The sequence below is a fragment of the Heterocephalus glaber genome, unplaced genomic scaffold (genome assembly GCF_053883595.1).
Source record: "Heterocephalus glaber isolate CG9 unplaced genomic scaffold, H.glaber_assembly_v1.0 deba00001564, whole genome shotgun sequence".
Lineage (NCBI taxonomy): Eukaryota > Metazoa > Chordata > Mammalia > Rodentia > Bathyergidae > Heterocephalus > Heterocephalus glaber.
Window position 1 is genome coordinate 19,043,048 of NW_028258351.1, and position 15,120 is coordinate 19,058,167.

At 47.5% G+C, this 15,120-nt stretch overlaps 1 protein-coding gene across 3 annotated transcripts; it reads left to right on the forward strand.

Annotated features, from left to right (window-relative positions):
* The first annotated feature begins 6,805 nt into the window (after window positions 1–6,805).
* Tnk1 (tyrosine kinase non receptor 1) lies at window positions 6,806–14,982 on the forward strand. 3 transcript variants are annotated; one of them, XM_021238301.2, is made up of 13 exons: window positions 6,806–7,161; window positions 9,196–9,360; window positions 9,510–9,580; window positions 9,722–9,913; window positions 10,126–10,281; window positions 10,392–10,675; window positions 10,926–11,199; window positions 12,402–12,496; window positions 12,833–12,997; window positions 13,211–13,290; window positions 13,962–14,260; window positions 14,347–14,442; window positions 14,794–14,982. In XM_021238301.2, exons 2-13 carry the CDS (start codon window positions 9,198–9,200, stop codon window positions 14,866–14,868), a joined length of 1,950 nt encoding a protein of 649 aa, XP_021093960.1. In that variant the 5' UTR covers window positions 6,806–7,161; window positions 9,196–9,197; the 3' UTR covers window positions 14,869–14,982. The 3 variants fall into 3 exon arrangements, with proteins under 3 accessions (XP_021093960.1, XP_004857468.2, XP_021093959.1); XM_004857411.3 differs by having other exon boundaries at window positions 6,813–7,161; window positions 14,532–14,982; XM_021238300.2 differs by lacking the exon at window positions 6,806–7,161 and adding an exon at window positions 7,171–7,593 and having other exon boundaries at window positions 14,532–14,982.
* Window positions 14,983–15,120: the final 138 nt, after the last annotated feature.

The following is a 15,120-nucleotide window of genomic DNA, read 5'->3' on the forward strand; positions in this document are numbered from 1 at the left end:
TCACACAGTTCTCTCTGACAAAGCTCACAGAACAACTGTGCCTCCCACAGAGAACTTGGACATCGCTTGTTCCATCCCTTCAGCCTGAAATGGCTTATCCACATCCAGCTTGTCCTCCAGGCACAGCACAGCACAAATGCCACCTCTGTCAGGAAGTCTTCCTTCATAGTGTCATCCAGTCCCACAGAGAACATTAACTCCTTTCTTTGCATTCCCAAGACCCTCTTAATTCTTCCTTATGAAACCTATTCATTTTCTTTCATTCATTCATTCAATAGTACATGCTGAGAACCTCTAGTTCTGGCAGTACTGTACTACAGACTAATTTATGAGCTCCCTTCAAGGTGTGGGAACTGAATTGAGACTTCTGGAATGATCTGAGTCTCCTGAAAGATTCTAAAGCTGTCTCAGGTTGGTTGCCACTGCTGGTTCCTGGCAGAAAACAAATGAAATTTCTCTCTGGAGTAAAACATCTCAAATGTAAGCCCTTGGGATTCCTAGATTAAGATCAATAATGCATGACCTCACCATCATGAGTCACTAGATGTACAAGGAAATAATCAACCATGAGTTAGAGGTTGCAGAAACAACAACCATAGATTTAGATATATATGGATATACAAATTAGAATCGAAAGAATAAAACAAACTGGGCATGGTGGCATATGCCTGTAATCCCAACTACTTGGGAATCTGAGACAGTGGAATCATAAATTTGAGGCAGTTTAGTGCCCTGAGCACTTACTTAGCGAAACCCTGCTTTTTTTTTTTTTTTGTACTGGGGATCGAACTCAGGTCCTCACGCTTGCGCAGCAGGTGGTGAAACCACTGAGATAAATCCCCGGCCCTGAAATCCTGCTTTTTAACACAGGATCTCACTATGCAATTCAGGCTGACCTTGAACTTGATGTGTGGCCCAGGTTGGCCTTGAATTTGCAGCAATCCTCCTGCCTCAGGAGGAGCCCCAAGTACTGAGATTACATATGTGCGCCACCACACTTGGCTGAAACCCCGTTTTAAATAAAATTTTAAAAGGGCTAGGGAAAGCTGCTCATGGTGGCACACCCTATAAACCTAGCATTCTGGTTGAGGCACACACACACACACACACACACACACACACACACACACACAGGGCGGGGGTAGTGGTGTAGCTCAGTGATAGAGCACTAGCTTACCAGGCATGAGGTCCTGGCTTCCATCCCCAGTACCACAAAAACAAACTATGAATGAAATTTTTTTTGGTACCAGGGATTGAACTCAGGTCCTTGCGCTTGCAAAGCAGGTGGTGGAACCACTAAGCTAAATTCCCAGACCTCATATGAATGAAATTTTTAAGGTGGAGTATGGGAGAGGCTGAGCTTGAGCAATTTAGGGAGAACTCCTCTCAAAATAGAAAATTGAAAAGGGCTGGGGATACAGCCTAGTATGTAGGTCATGGGTTCAGTCCCCAGGAAAGCAAGAGACAAGGAAAGTAAGGTAGAGTAAAAAGTGAAAAAGTAGGGCCAGAGATTTAGCTCAGTGGTTCCACCGCCTGGCTCACAGGCTCAAGGTCCTGAGTTCAATCCCTGGTACCAAAATTAAAAAAAAAAAAAAAGAAAGAAAAAGAAACAGGAAACAGAAAACTATAGAAAATGACCAGAGGGCTGGGGATTTAGCTCAGTGGTTTCGCTGCCTGCTACGCAAGCACAAGGACCCGAGTTCGATCCCTGGTACCAAAAAAAAAAAAAAAAAAGAAAAAAGAAAATGACCAGAGAGCTAGGCATTGTGGCACTCACCTGTAATCCCAGCACTCGGGAGGCTGAGTCAGAAAGATCACTCTGAGTTTGAGTCCTGCTTGGGCTACATAGTGATTTCAAGCCCAGCTTGAATTACATAGCAAGATCTTGACTTTTAAAAAAAAGTAAAATGTTGATGAAGATATAGAGCAACTAGAACTCTCATACTTTGCTGGTATTAGTACAACCAATTTGGAAAACAATTTATCAGTTTCTTTAAAACTTAAGTATATTTAGGGCTAGGGATTTAGCTAAGTATATTTGCTAGATGACTCAGACATTCTATCCCTGGATAATAATCCAAGGTCAGTGAAAACATACCCCTATACAAAGTCTTGAACATGAGTGCTCATAGCACATTTATTTGTAATAGCTGAAAACTGAAAATAATCCAATAAAATAGACAAATTATAATTTATCCACACAATGGAATGCTACTTAGTATTAAAAAAGAATGAACACTGGTGATACATACAACACCATGGATGAACCCCAAAATAATTCTGCTGACTACAAAAGGCCAGGTGAAAATGAATACATACTATATGATTCTATTTATATAAAATTCTAGGGAATGCAAAGTAGTCTAGAGTGATGGAAAGCAGATCAGTGGTTGCCTGGGAAGGAGTAGAAGAAAGTGATCATGAAGGGTCAGAAGGAAACTTTTAGGAGTGGAAATTATGTTTATTAGCTGGATTATGGTGATGGTTTCATGGACACATACATTTGTCAAAATTTATCAAGTTGCACACTTGAGAAATGGACAATTTATTCAATGTCAATTATACCTCAAGAAAGCTATTTATGGGGCCGGGGATTTAGCTCAGTGGCACCATGCCTGCCTGGCAAGCTTAAGGTCCTGAGTTCGATCCTTAGTACCAAAGGGGAAAAAAAAAAACTGTTAAAAAAATTCCATTGAATAAAAAAATAATTCACCTCTCTATCATCAGGATATTAGATTTTGAAATGTATTGATATATACTGGGAGTAGTGGTACATGTTAGTAATCCCAGCATTTTGGGAGGCTGAGGCAAGAAGATCACAAGTTTGAGAGGAGCTTGGGCAATTTAGCAAGTTAGTGAGAACTTATCTCAAAATAAAAAGCAAAAGAAGCAAGGGTTGGGATGTAGGTCAGAGTGAAGGCCTTGGGTTCAATCCCCAGAACCACAAAAAGATAGATAGATAGATAGATGATAGATAGATAGATAGATAGATAGATAGATAGGAATATTACCTCACAGGGAAAAAAAAGATCACTACTATTATATATAACCCCTTAGATGAATTTCAAAAACATGGTATAAGGTTCTATGGTTTATATCTAGATGTCCTCTTAAAGCCTCATGTGATCATAGGTGGGATCTTTGGAAGGTGATGGGATCATAGGGGCATTAGAGCTGACTTGCTGTTAGGAGGTGGGGCCTGTCCCAAAGATGTGGTCACTGTGGATATAACCCAGAAGGTTACATCTCTCTTCCCTGCTCCTGCCTTGACAGTCTCTGCTTCTTGTCCGCCTTGCAATAAGGAGCTCTCTTCTTCCATGCCCCTCTGTCATGTGGTCCTGCCTTGGAGCCAACCGTTATGGTTTGGGTCTAGACATCCCTCCAAAGCCTCACGTGGTCATAGGTGGGTGAATCTAGAGTGTGTGATGCTAGGATTAAGGGCGTGTGATTACTAAATCTGTACATGTGAGTGATTGGTTTGGCACGGCCCTAATCCCAGTAGTCTGAATAAAAAGGAGCAGAAAGACGCTGTTAAGGTCCCTTGCTGCTTTTGCTGCTTCTGCCATGCTGCCTTGGAGCTAGCCAATTACGGACTGAAACCTCTATGAACTGTAAGCCTAATAAACTCTTCCCCTTTAACTTTGGGTGCTGGGTATTTTGTCTCAGCAACGAGAGAAAAGTAACTAAACACACCAACCAACTATGGACTGAAACATGAGCCAAAAAAAACTCCTTCCTTAAGTTGTGGGTGTCAGGTATTTTGTCCCAGTAGTGGGGGAAGGGGCTAAGACATGGGGTGAAAGAAGCCAAATAAATAAATACATGAGTAACTTTATTATAAATGGGCTAGGGGTGTGGCTCAATGGTACAGCACTTGCCCAGCATATGCCAGGTCCTGGGTTCAAACTCCAGCATTTAAAAAACAAAAAAAAGAGATCTATTGTTTTACAAATCAGAATAGTAGTTGCCTCTGGGGGATGGAACTGATTTAAAATGGACACAAAGGAACTTTCTGGGGTTAAAGGAGTCCTCTGGATCTTTGTCTGCATTAATGGACATGTATACTTGTTGAAGTTCACTGAGCTCTATGGTTTTAACATATAGTCGTACCAGGGCCAGGGATTTAGCTCAGTGGTTCCGGCACCTGCCTCACAAGCGCAAGGTCCCGAGTTTGATCTCCCGTACCAAAAAAAAAAACAACGCACACAAACATATAGTCGTACCGGGTGCTGAATGTAGGTTACATCTCAATAAAGTAATACAGTGTAGAAAGTACAATAATGTTCATAAGTGCTACAACAACCATAACCTCAATGAATGGATTAAAAAACAGATCAGAGGGCCGGGGATTTAGCTCAGTGGTTTCGCCACCTGTTTCGAACGCGCAAGGACCTGAGTTGTATCCCCGATACCAAAAAAAATTTTTAAAAAAAAGCACATCAGACATAATCAAAGAGGGGACTGGTGAACTCAAAGAGCTGAAGAGATTACTTGGATTGTATTAACAAGATAGGAAGAATGAAAAGTATAGAGAGAGGTGAAAAGACGTACAGGATGGAGGACAGAATGAAAAGGTCTAGATACTCCCCAAACTGGGGATTGAACCCAGGGCCTTCACATTGAGCTATAAACCCAGGCTTTTATTATTTTTTTTATTTTGAGATAGGTTCTTGCTAAGTCACTAAGTTGCCCAGGTTGGGCTTGAACTTGCAATCCTCCTGCCTCAGCCTCCTAGAATGCTGGGATCAAAGGCATATGTCACCATGCCCACCTTAAAAGATGTAGGTACTTCTAATCAGAATCCCCAAAAAACAAAACACAGAGGACAGGGGATAAAAAGTATAAGCATGTATTTCCGGGCATCGTGGCACATGCCTATAATCCCAGCACTTGGGAGGTTGAGGCAGGAGGGTTGCCATGGTTCAAGGCCAGCCTGGACTATATAGCATGACCCTGTCTCAAAAAAAAAAAATCTATATATATAGATATATAGAGATATATATATCATGTATCACCTAATGATAGGGACATAATCTGAGAATTGCCAATTGTCATTGGGCAATTTTGTCATTGTGTGAATATCACAGGGTATACACAAGTCTAGATAGAGTTCAATCACCTAGTGTGGCTTCTTTTTGTCTGTTTTGTTTTGCTTTTTGAGCCAGGGTCATGCTTCAGGTTGGCCTTGAACTTGTTGTGTAGTCCAAGCTGGCCTCAAACTTGTGACAATCCTTCTGCCTCAACCTCCAGGCTGGTGGGATTACAGTTGTGTATCACCACCCTGCCCCAGTGTGTATTATTTTATTTGTGTGTGTATGTGGTGTCAAGAAGTGAACCCAGGGCCTTACACATACTGGGCAAGTACTCAATTACTGAGCTACATCTCCAACCTCCTCCCTCTTTTTTTTTTAGGTACCAGGAATCAAATTCAGGACTTTGCAATCCTCCCTTTTTTTTTATTTTTAATTTTTTTTCCCACTCCCTCCCTCAATTTTAAATGAGACAGTCTCATTAAGTTGCCCAGGCTGGCCTTGAACGTATGATCATTCTCCCTCAACTTCCTGAGTAGCTGGGACTACAGACATGAGACAGCAAGCCTGGCTGTTATGAATTCTATTTTTATACAACTGGAAATACAGTAGATTTGTTTACATCAGGATCACCACAAACATGTGAGCAATACCTTGCAGTAAGTCTTTATGTTGGCTTACAATGTCACTAGGTGATAGGAACCTAGTGTATCATTGTGTATGGGGTCCTTTATTGACTAAAACAATGCCATGTGGTGCATAGCTGTATTTGAAGAGACATTGGCTGACAATTATCCAAATCTGATTAAGAATGTGAAGTCATATGTACAGGAAACACAATATAGTGAGCCAAATAAATAGAAAAGAATTGATATCTTAGACACATTATAAGATAAATCATAAAACACCAAAACATCTTAAAAGAGACAATAATGACAGATCATCTACAAAGATCATCAGATGCAATTAGACTGAGCAGACTTTATTTTAGGTGTTACTGTTGTTAACCCAGGGCCTTCCAAATACTAGGCAAGGGCTCTATTGCTGAGCTATGTCCCCAGCCCTTTTATTTATTTATTTATTTATTTATTTATTTATTTATTTAGAGACACGGTCTTTCTAAGTCACTAAGTTGCCCAGACTGTGCTTGAAATTGTAATCCTCCCACCTCAGGCTCTTAAGAGTTCTGGATTACAGAAATGCCTTGTTTTGAGCAGATTTTTTTTTTTTTTTTTTGTACCAGGGATCAAACTCGGAACCTTGTGCTTGCGAGGCAGGTGGTGACACCATGAGCTAAATCCCGGGCCCTGTGAGCAGATTTCTTTACAACTGATATGCATTGTGCCTAGACTATACTGTGTTTATATTGTCCTAGACACTTAGAACACAAAGATAAATAAGACTGGCCCTGTCCCTATCCTGTGGAGTTCACAGTGTGTCAGGGATGACAGGCACAGAGGGAACAATTATAGTGTGCTGAGCTGCCCTGTTTGGAGGCCAAGAGAATTGGCAAGAAGACAATTCATGTAGAACTGCATTATAAAGACTTTCCTATTGAGAATTCTGGAACATCCTGTTGTTTACCAATACAAGAAGGGCTTTCCCTCCAAGAGATGCAGATGACAGCAGCTTCCCATAGCAGCCCAGATGTCTGGCAGCTTCTGGACCAACATCAACACCCCTGTGTTCTGGGTTGAAGCCTGTTAGGGCCAGGCTGTGTCCGTTTCTGCCTACATTCCCAGCGTCCGGGGAGGGTACCTCCAGCAAGTGCTTACTCATTTAGGGTGGATCCTGGTTGAGAGAAAGGAAGGGTTGGGGAGAAAGCGCATGGGCGACAGGACCCAGAAGAGGAAGTCCAGGGAAGGGTGAAAAGTTCTTCGGAGAGGGATGGAAAAAATGCGCGAGGAAGGCAGGGGAAGGGACTTCTAGGGTGCGATCTAGCCTGCAGAAAGGAGGAGCTGCCAGCTGCTCCCGCCACTCTCACCTTGTGCCACCAGGGATTTGGGGGCGCGGCCCTACGGGTCCTGACCCGCAGCCCGGACCCACCCTCTGCAGCCTCAGTCCCGCCCTTCTTGGAATTTAGCGCTGGCAGCCTGGGCGGCCCCGCAGCCGCCACTTCCGCCTTCGCCAGGTGAGGGCTCCTACGTACTATACTAGCAGGGGTGCCCCTGGCTGGGGCAGGCGGGCCGGAGATTGGCCCTTGGGGTCCTCCGCGGGGTGCTGGCCCGCCTCTCCTTTCCTCCTCGGGTCTTCCCGCTGTCTTGGTTCTGCTGCTCTTCGCTTTCTGACCTGCAGTGCTGGGTCTTTCAGGCCTTGGGCGTTCCTCCGAGCCCAACTCCTCTGGCATTGCCTAGTGGACCCAGCCTCGAGGTTGCCAAGTGCGCCTAGCCTGGGGTCCTGCGCTTCCTCCTCCTTAACTAAGGGTGATGAGGGGGTCAGGTGTTCGGGCAGGGCAGCCAGTATCCAGAGCGCCTAGCCCTAGAACTTCACTTAGCAAAGCCTGGTGGAGTGGCCTTGAAGTGGAGTTAGACTGAACGCAGCAGGTGTTCTGGGCTGAGCTCAGGTGGGTGTGCAAGAACTGCTAATCTGGCAGCCTAGGTGGCTCTGGGGGCAGTAACCGAGCTTAGCAGTGGCCTGCACTTGGCCCATCACAAATGCCTGACTTGGGTGTCTAAAAGGCCAAGACCTGAGTGACACTGGGGTGAGGGGCAGTATGGCTGAATAACTTCAGTATGTATGAGCGCTGTACTTTGATGTCTTGTGAGTTGTGTTTATGTGGCCCTTGGTCTCTTAGACATGTGGGGTGGCATATCTAGGTATCTTTGGTGTGTGGAGGCAGTGAACTGCCTCATTCAAATGGGTATATGTGAGAGCAGGTGTGGCAGTAAGCCTAGGTGTTTTGTGGTACCACACTGGAATCTCTGATTTGGGAAGATAGTATGTGGATGTCTCAGGTAAGTTTGGCCGCAAATCTGTGGATTTATAGCACTACATGAGAGGCAGTGAACCTTTGTGAGTGTGTACCTACATCTCTGAGATATGGTATGGTTAGCATATCTGGGCATCTCCAATGTGGGTGGGAGGCAAAAATGTCTCATGTCTGAGAAGAGGAGAGATCTGAGGTGTATATGAGTGAGCATGTGTAACAGTGTATCTCAGTTCTAAAGGAATGGTGTATTCTGCTGGGTATCTTCCCAAAAGAATTAAAAGAATCATACCACAGTGATATATGTGCACCCATGTTTAAAGCGGCACAGTTTGTAATAGATAAAACTTGGAAACAGCCCAAGTGCCCATCAACTGGAAACTGGATAAAGAAGATGTGGGTTTTTTAAAAAATAAAATGGAGTACTGTTCAGCCATAAAGAATGAGAAACTAGAGACATTTATAGCTAAATGGATGCACATTGAGGCCATACTCTTATAAGTGAAATAAATAGGACACACATGTGTAAATACCAAATAGTTTCTCTGGTGTGAGAAACTGAAAGGGTAAATAAGGATTAAAATGAATAATTGATAATGTGAAATAGGAAGAAAAGGTCCAAAGGGGTAGGGGAAAGGAAAGAAGGGAAAGGAAAAATTATGAGAAAAGGAAAAAATGGAAACAAAGTCTTTGTAAATAGGGAAGGGTGGAAGGGTTGAAGGGAGGACAGGGAATAGGGAAAAAATAAGAACCAAGGTACATCATGTAAAGGTACAAGTTCCCAATGATAAGTGTAAATGTATTGTATACCTAAAATGTACCAATAAAAGAATTTAAGGAAAAAAAATAATTATTTTTAAAGACTAGTAAGTGACTAAAGGCATGGTGTGTCTGGGTGTCCTGAGGGTACAGGGGCATTATCTCTGGGGTGTGGTTAGTGGCATACTTGGATTCTGTATTTGCCGCAGGCAGTGTTCTGAAATCTCAAGGGTGTGGGGAGTGGGTTTCTCAGTGGTTGGGGCGAGGGCGCATCTGGAGCCCTAAGGATGAAGAGCATCTTACTCAGAATTTGTGTACGTGAATGACAGAGTTCCTGTCTCTCTGATGTGTCCCTCCCCCTGTGTCTGTTTCTGATGGGTGGAGGGCTGCACTGGAGACCTGTTTCTAAGTGTCTTAGGTGCCTACCCTAGGCATTACCTCTGAAGCAGAATGCCATCATTGTTATGGGTCCTTCTCCAGACATGCTCCCTGAGGCTGGTTCCCCATGGCTACTACAGCTGCTCCGGAACCTCCAGCTGGGCCAATTTTATCAACCTATCCTTGAAGAACTTAATGTCACTCGGCCAGAGCATTTCGACTTTGTAAGGCCTGAGGACCTGGACAGCATTGGCATGGGCCGACCTGGTAAGGAACTCTTGCTCTGAGGCCCTGATCACTCCTTCCCAGCCTGTCAGTTGCCAGCCCCACATCCCCATCCTCTTGCCTGTAAAATCTCTCTGCACCCTGACCTACCCCTACCTCTATCCCAGTCCTTTGATTCTGGCCTTTCCTAGCCCAGCGCAGACTGGCTGAAGCTCTCAAGAGGCACCGTTCAGGGGTCAAGTCTAAGAACTGGGTCTACAAGGTATATGGTGGTGGTGGCAGTGGTGCTGTTTGAAGGGTTTAAATGGCCAGTTTAGGCCTGAGGATGGGGTGAGCTGAGTAGCGGGGGGAGGGGGAGGGTTCTGCAAGGCTCTTTGCACCTGAGTTCCCACTCTTCTTTTAGATCCTTGGGGGTTTTGCCCCTGAGCAAAAGGAGACCACCCCACCCTCACTCAACCCTCCAACCCTCCCTGAGCCAGAAGGGGGACTCAAGTGTCTGATCCCAGAGGGTGCTGTGTGCAGAAGGGAGCTGCTGGGCTCAGGCTGCTTTGGTGTGGTACACCGTGGACTGTGGATGCTGCCTAGTGGCCAGAATGTGAGTATCCAGGGGACCTACACAGCTGCCCCCTGCATTCTTTTTTTTTTGGTACTGGGGATTGAACTTGGGACCCTGTGCTTTAGAGGCAGGCGCTGGAACCACTGAGCTAAATCCCAGGCCCTGCCCCCTGCATTCTTTATGTCCTCTGTGCTCTGGTCTTGGCATGGCTGGTGGTAGGCTGGTCTGATGATGTTTTCCTCAATCACCAGGTCCCAGTGGCTGTTAAGTCCCTCCGAGTGGGTCCTGAAGGCCCTGTAGGCACGGAGCTGGGAGACTTCCTGAGAGAGGTGTCCATCATGATGAACTTGGAGCACCCACACGTGCTGCGTCTGCATGGCTTGGTATTGGGCCAGCCTCTACAGATGGTGAGCAGATCTGGACATTGGTTCCCCAGACAGCCAGAGCGAGGCCTGGTGTGCAGCAGGAAGGTGCTGTGGAGCCAGACCACTGCTCACATGGTTCTGTTCTTCTGCAGGTGATGGAGCTGGCGCCACTGGGATCCCTGCACGCGCGCCTGAAGGCCCCTGCCCCAATGCCCCCACTACCCATAACTCTGCTCTGCCTCTTCCTTCGGCAGTTGGCAGGGGCCATGTCATATTTGGGGTCCCGTGGGCTAGTGCACCGGGACCTCGCTACGAGAAACCTGCTGCTGGCGTCTCCACGCACTATCAAGGTGGCGGACTTTGGGCTAGTGCGGCCCCTGGGCGGTGCCCGGGGCCGCTATATCATGGGTGGTCCCCGCCCCATCCCTTATGCCTGGTGAGGGTTGCCTCAGCGGGTGGTCATCAGCTGCGGGCGCAAGGCCGGGGGTGGGGGTGGGGGTGGGGGTCGGACGCGCGCGTGTGGGTGCTGGTCTGAAGGCCAACAGTCAGGCAGGAGTTTGGAGCGGGCTGGCTTCCAAAGGAGGCTGGGAACTGAGAGACCAGTGCCTCAAGGGACTCAAAGGAGACTGATGGGGCACCCAGGGGGTGGGTGCTCGGGGGCACATATCCAGCTTCCACTTCCACAGGTGTGCCCCAGAGAGCCTGCGCCAGGGAGCCTTCTCCTCAGCCTCCGATGTGTGGATGTTTGGAGTGACACTGTGGGAGATGTTCTCTGGGGGTGAGGAGCCCTGGACTGGGGTCCCGCCATACCTCATCCTGCAGCTGCTGGAGAAGGACCGATCCCGGCTACCGAGGCCTCCTTTCTGCTCCAGGGCCCTCTACTCTGTTGCCTTGCGCTGTTGGGCTCCCCATCCTGAGGACAGGCCTACCTTTTCCTACCTGGAGGAGCTGCTCCAAGAGGTGGGGATCCCCAGCTCCTCCCCAGACACACATAGGATCTCATCCCTTCATCTCCCTCTCCCCCCAGGGTTCCATGCATAAGATGAAGATATCCAGATACCTGTGCTGAGCTCTGGGACCCAGCTCTGAACAAAACAGATTCAGTCCCTACCTTCAGAAGCTCAGATCCCTGGAAAGGCAGCTAGGGGCTACACTTAGGCAGGCTGAAAGGCTGGCTGTGTGTCTGGGCCAGGAAGGGGCACAGAGGAGGAGCAGTAGGTCCCCGTGGGTGTGTGACAGACAAAGAGAGAAGTTCTACATGAGAGGGGAAATGGAAGTAATGAGGCTGCAGAGGTAAGCAGGGCTGCATCATGGACGGTTTCTAGAGCATGTTGGGAACCACAGCTCCCACACAGAGCACCTGCCCCATGTGAGACACTGTATTAAGGGCTTTGCAGGCATCCTTATGCCTATCTGTTCATTTTGTCCTCTCAACAACCCCATATGGTAATTACTTTTTTTTTTTTTTTCCATTTGCCAGATGGAACAGCTATGGCACCATTCAGTGACTTACCTAAAATCACAGAATAAGTGGAGAAAATGAGATTAGCACCAGTTAATGTGACTTCAAGAGCTGTTCCGTAAATGGCTGTACTGGTAAAGGGGTTTAGTCTTCACTTCAGGGGCGCTCGAGTGTTGTAGAAAGATGTTAAGCAGGGGAGTTAGAAGCCAACTTTACATGTTATTTTACTGTAGCCTGGTCCAAGAATGGTTTTGAGAGATCCTACTGACACTGATTGTGAAGCAGAAGCGAGAACAAGAGGTCTGAGTGAGGGTTAAGGAAATGGTACTGGAGAGGCATGGAAGTTTTCCAGAGGTGCTTGGGAAGCAGACCTTAGAGGCCAGGGTGCAGAGTAAAAGCAGTGAACAGGATAGCTCTCCCTTTGGTCTTCATAGGTAGAGAGAGGGCCCTTCTTTATTTTCCCCAAACGTTGGGCTGTGTTCAGCTTGGCATGGGATCTAGGTAGACCTCCCCCAGTAGATTACAACTGGGAGACAGGGACAGTCCCATTGCGGTCCAGCACAGAGGACATACCTGCCATGGGTTTGACTGGCATGTTTGACTGGTATGTGCAAAAGGAGGTCTCCTTTCTTCCCTGCTCCCATACTACCCTTCTAACTCAGGCTTTTTGAAAGCCCAGCCTTTCCTCCTGTCTCCACAGGCCTGGCCTTCTGAGGGACGTTGTGTGAGGGATATCACAGAGCCAGGAGCTTTGCAGATGGAGCCTGGTGACTCTGTCACCATCATTGAGGGCAGGTGACAGCCTCATGCCCCCCAAAATCCACAGGGGAGGCCAGTTCCCCAAGCCTTCTTGATTCCCAAACTCCTCTCACTTCTTCCCAACCCCTTGAACCCCAGTCTTCTGTGTCTTCTCCCCTCCCCTTCGAGCCCTGAGCTCCAGTGCAGTCTTGGGCTCCCTTCTAGAGCCCTGACTGTGTCCATAGAGCCCTTTTGTGTTGGGAAGAAAAATACTTCCCTTCTTCCAGGCAGAAGCAACCACAAGGCACACAGCTTGCTTAGCTGAATACGGCCTGAACCCAGCTGCTATTCTCTCTCATGCTCTCATCCCCTTCACCAGTCCTCTTCCCACAGCCCCGACTCCACAACCTGGAAAGGACAGAATGGCCGCACCTTCAAAGTGGGCAGCTTCCCAGCCTCAGCAGTGACACTTGCAGACTTGGGAGGCTCCTCTGCCACCCATCCAGTCCATAGAAGCTCCCCTGCTCGAGGAGAGCGATGCCGGGCGAACATAGATGGGTGAGGAATTTAAAGGGTTAAGGACAGAGCTATGGTGGGGGTACTGTTCAAGTCCATCAACTTCTCTTGAAGAGAAGCTGAGGATAGGATGGGGCAAACCTGGAGGGGAAACTGGGCTTGCCTCTCAGCTGCAGCTTCTAGCCTGGGCCTCAGCATGCCCTGGAGCCCTAGTTTCTTTGGGATGGAAGATGAACTGGATCATTCTCTTGACAGGGAAAGAGAGAAGGAAAAGCCTTGGGATCTACCTCCAGCACAGGGCCAGAGAAGAAAGGTGTCCCTGCAGAGGATGAAAGGTGGGTACAGTAAGACTTCAGTGTCACAGCTCAATAACAACCCTCCAATTCTGCCCATCTTGAATCCGTAGCTCTGCCTACATGATTTCTTTCCTCCAAATCCTCCCTCTGGGCATCCTAGCTATCCATTAAGATCTTAAGAGATTCGAAGCTCCCTGCTTTCCCCAGTGGACAGCATCTTTCCATTCCCATTCTGACCTAAGCTTTGGGCCATCAGATCTTTCTTCTTTTTTCTTTTTCTTTTCTTTTCTTTCTTTCTTCCTTTCTCTCTCTTTCTTTCTTTTTTCTTTCTTTCTTCCATTCTCCCTCTGTCTCTCTCTTTCTTTTCACTGCTGTGGATCAAACCCAGAGGTCCTCTACCACTGAGCTGTATCCCCAGTTCTTTTTATTTTTGAGATAGAATCTCAATAAGTTGCCTTGAACTTGCAGTCCTCTTGCCTCAGTTTCCTCAGTAGTTGAGATCACAGGTTTGCACCACTACTACACATGGCAAGCTACCTAAGTCTTAATGGCCATTTCTACACCTGTCTTATTGTCCCACTTAACACAAGGACCACCCCAAGGTCAGGGTCAGCTAGCTTACTTGGAAATTCTATAAGGACAGAAAGCAGGAAAAAATGGGACCTAGCACCTGGGTCTGCTCTCATGTTGTTTCTTTCTCAACTATACAGGCATTTCCAAGAGTCTGGAGTCAGTTCTGTCCCTGGGCCCTCGCCTCACAGGGGGTGGTTCAAGCCCCCCTGAACTTCGACGTGCCAGAGCTGTGCCCCCAGGACTCCAAGGCTTGCCTCCATGCCCACCTTTTACCTCTAGTTCTTCTCAGCCCAGCCAGCCCCCCAGGGAGAGGCCTCCCAGGCCTAAAAGAGAACTTCTACATAATCACCGCATCAACACACCTGGAGCCAGTAAAGCCACTGTCCCCTCTGGGTGCCTCTTCCCTGACCCTGAGTGGCAGAGGAGGATTATGGAGGTGAGTGGAGTCTCACTGCAATGGGCAGGTGTCCAGAAAGGCCTAGAAATGGGGCAAGGGCCTGAGTGAGGCTTTGTTCCCTGCAGGTAGAGCTAAGTGTGCATGGAGTCACCCACCAGGAGTGCCAGGCAGCATTAAGAACTACCGGGGGAGACGTGGTCTCTGCCATCCGGAACCTCAAGGTAAAGTCACACCCTTCTCCCAGACTCCTTCTTCTCCTGTTCCTGCCACCTGGGATAGAAGTCAACTGCCCACCCCCTTGTTCTCATAGGTAGAACAGCTCTTCCATTTGAGTAGCCGGTCTAGAGCTGACTGCTGGCACATCCTGGAGCATTATCAGTGGGACCTCTCAGCTGCCAGCCGCTATGTCCTGGCCCGGTCTTGAGCTCGACTTCCTTGGGCACAGACACCAGCATAGAACACCTGGGCCCCTCAGGGCCTAGCCATATGGGAACAAGCAGAATCAGAATAAAGCCTTGACAGGGTTATGGTCAGACTTTCCCACCTAAGGAGATCCCACTGGCTATTGGCAGGTATCGGAAGTACCCAGGGAAGCCCAGGGTTGGACACTGATGAGAGTCTCCCTCTACCCTGTCCTTTGCCTCTGAGGGCCTAAGAATCCTTGGCTGGGATAAGAAGGACATAATCTACTCTGTCATCACATTATCACATAAGAGGAGGACCTGAAGGAAAAGAGCTGCAATAAAGCACATCCAGGGGAAGCTTCTACTCACTACAGTCACTGATTTGGTGGTTATACTAGACCATGGAAATAGGCATCCTGGATTGCCATTTGCTACCTCATTGGATTCTAGCCATCTTGGATGATGGAAGTAGCCATATCAACTTGAGATACATGG

Bases quoted from the DNA above. Each gene is read 5' to 3' on its own strand.
- Tnk1 (XM_004857411.3), top strand. From the start codon at position 9,198: ATGCTCCCTGAGGCTGGTTCCCCATGGCTACTACAGCTGCTCCGGAAC. The intron at 9,361-9,509 runs GTAAGGAACTCT...GGCCTTTCCTAG, and splicing joins CATTGGCATGGGCCGACCTG to CCCAGCGCAGACTGGCTGAA. The intron at 12,497-12,832 runs GTGACAGCCTCA...CTCTTCCCACAG, and splicing joins GTCACCATCATTGAGGGCAG to CCCCGACTCCACAACCTGGA.